Here is a 1,917-nt window from a genome sequence, read left to right on the forward strand (position 1 = left end):
CATTACACACAACGACTCAAAATTGAAGACACTTGTTGCTAATGCTGTGACCACATGTATAAAAGCAAGTTCAGAGTGCACAGTTTGCTGAAGATTCCAAACAAACACAATGGATGAAGGCAGAGTCAGGGGAAGAGGAATTTGAGTCAGAGGAGGGAGAAGAGCTGACCATGGAAGAAGAGGAGCAGGCCAACGAGGAAGAAGAGTTCAAATCAGAGGAGGAAGAGGAGCAGGCCAAAGAGGAAGAGGAGGAGGCCAACAAGGGAGAGGAGAAGGTCCAGGAGGGAGAGCAAGACAACCTCGCACCATCATTACGGACAAGATGCGAGCAACAGTCATTGACCATGTCATTGTCCATGGCATGACAATGGCTGAAGCAGGACTAAGAGTCCGTCCAAACCTGAGTAGGTTCACCATGGCCACCATTATCAGGGCATTCAGACAACACAACAGGTATTGTACTCTATTGCTTTCTTTGTCACAATACAATTTTACAAGCCTGTGAAAGTAGTCTATTGGTTTCAAATCAGTTGTTACTGTATTGTAAAACATGTCAATTGACAACACATGTTTCTTTCTTTAGAGTTGAAAGAATGCCACATAGAGGTGGGAGGGTTGCCATATTTACAGCGGCACAAGAAATCCTCATTGTGGATATGGTTCGTGAGAACAACCTCATCAGACTCCGGGAGATCAGAGACAAAGTCATTGCCGATAATGTCAACTTTGAGAACATTGATGTCAGCTTGGCCACAATAGACCGAGTTCTCCGGCGCCAAAAGATGCGGATGAAACAGGTCTATAGGGTTCCCTTTGAGCGCAACTCTGCGCGACACAAAGACCTACGTTACGAGTATGTGCAAGTAAGTATACATCCATGTTCACAGTACAGTTAGTGGACATACTGTGTTGCTCAGTGGCCTACATTACTTCTGGACAATACTGTGCTACCTGATTGACTGTTGTTCTGAACACCTGTGCACTTTCATATTTTCACAGAGGATATTACAGTTGGACGTGATGGCCATGAGTACCTCTTCCTGGATGAGGCTGGCTTCAACCTGCAGAAACGAAGGCAACGAGGCCGTAACATCATTGGCCAAAGAGCCATCACTGAGGTTCCTGGCCAACGGGGGGGTAATATTACTCTTTGTGCGGCCATGGGTTCGGAGGGGCTTGTCCACCGGCATGCTGTCCTTGGGTCTTACAACACCCAACGTCTCCTCACCTTCCTAGAGGAGCTAAAAGACATCCTCCTGGACCGCCAACAACACCATCCTGGGCCCGCACATCACATTTATGTGATCATTTGGGACAATGTACGCTTCCACAGAACAAACCAAATCAGAGAGTGGTTCACCACCAACAGTAACCACTTTTTAAACGTCTGTCTGCCACCCTACTCCCCTTTCCTGAACCCTATAGAGGAGTTCTTCTCATCGTGGAGATGGAAGGTTTATGACAGACAACCATACACTAGAGAGAACCTCCTAAGGGCAATGGAGCTGGCCTGTGTTGACATCCCAGTGGAGGCCTTCCAAGAATGGTTTCGCCATTCCAGGGCGTTTTTCCCGCAGTGCCTGGCAAGAGACAATATAGCCTGTGATGTGGCCCGATGCAGCTCAGCGACATGATGCCGCACAGTGATTGTGGTGTGTGTGGTGTGAATAAAGTAAATAAAAAAACTTCACACCCTGATCATGTTTTCAAGAGTACTGTTGTTTGCAATAGATTCTGTTTTTGCATTGAGTTGTGTTACAGTAGTGTACATGCAGAATTTACTATAGATTTATACTCTTCATATGAAACTCACAAATCTAAATGCCTAATCCTCTGCAGAGATCTAAGAAGATCCATTACTGCAAAGTTTCTAAAAATATGCATTGGCCGTTATGAAACAAAGAACCTTCTCACAAA

General features: G+C 45.7%; 1 protein-coding gene across 1 annotated transcript; it reads left to right on the forward strand.

Moving 5' to 3' along the window:
- Positions 1 to 307: 307 nt before the first annotated feature.
- On the forward strand, positions 308 to 1,236 carry LOC309510689 (uncharacterized protein; the record flags this gene model as incomplete). The annotated part of the gene is made up of 3 exons (XM_082185562.1): positions 308 to 453; positions 584 to 863; positions 1,000 to 1,236. The coding sequence occupies exons 1-3, from the start codon at positions 323 to 325 to the stop codon at positions 1,234 to 1,236; spliced, it is 648 nt and encodes a 215-aa protein (XP_082041688.1). The 5' UTR covers positions 308 to 322.
- Between the last annotated feature and the right edge of the window lie 681 nt (positions 1,237 to 1,917).

This window comes from Leuciscus leuciscus (genome assembly GCF_965113295.1).
Source record: "Leuciscus leuciscus genome assembly, chromosome: 12".
Lineage (NCBI taxonomy): Eukaryota > Metazoa > Chordata > Actinopteri > Cypriniformes > Leuciscidae > Leuciscus > Leuciscus leuciscus.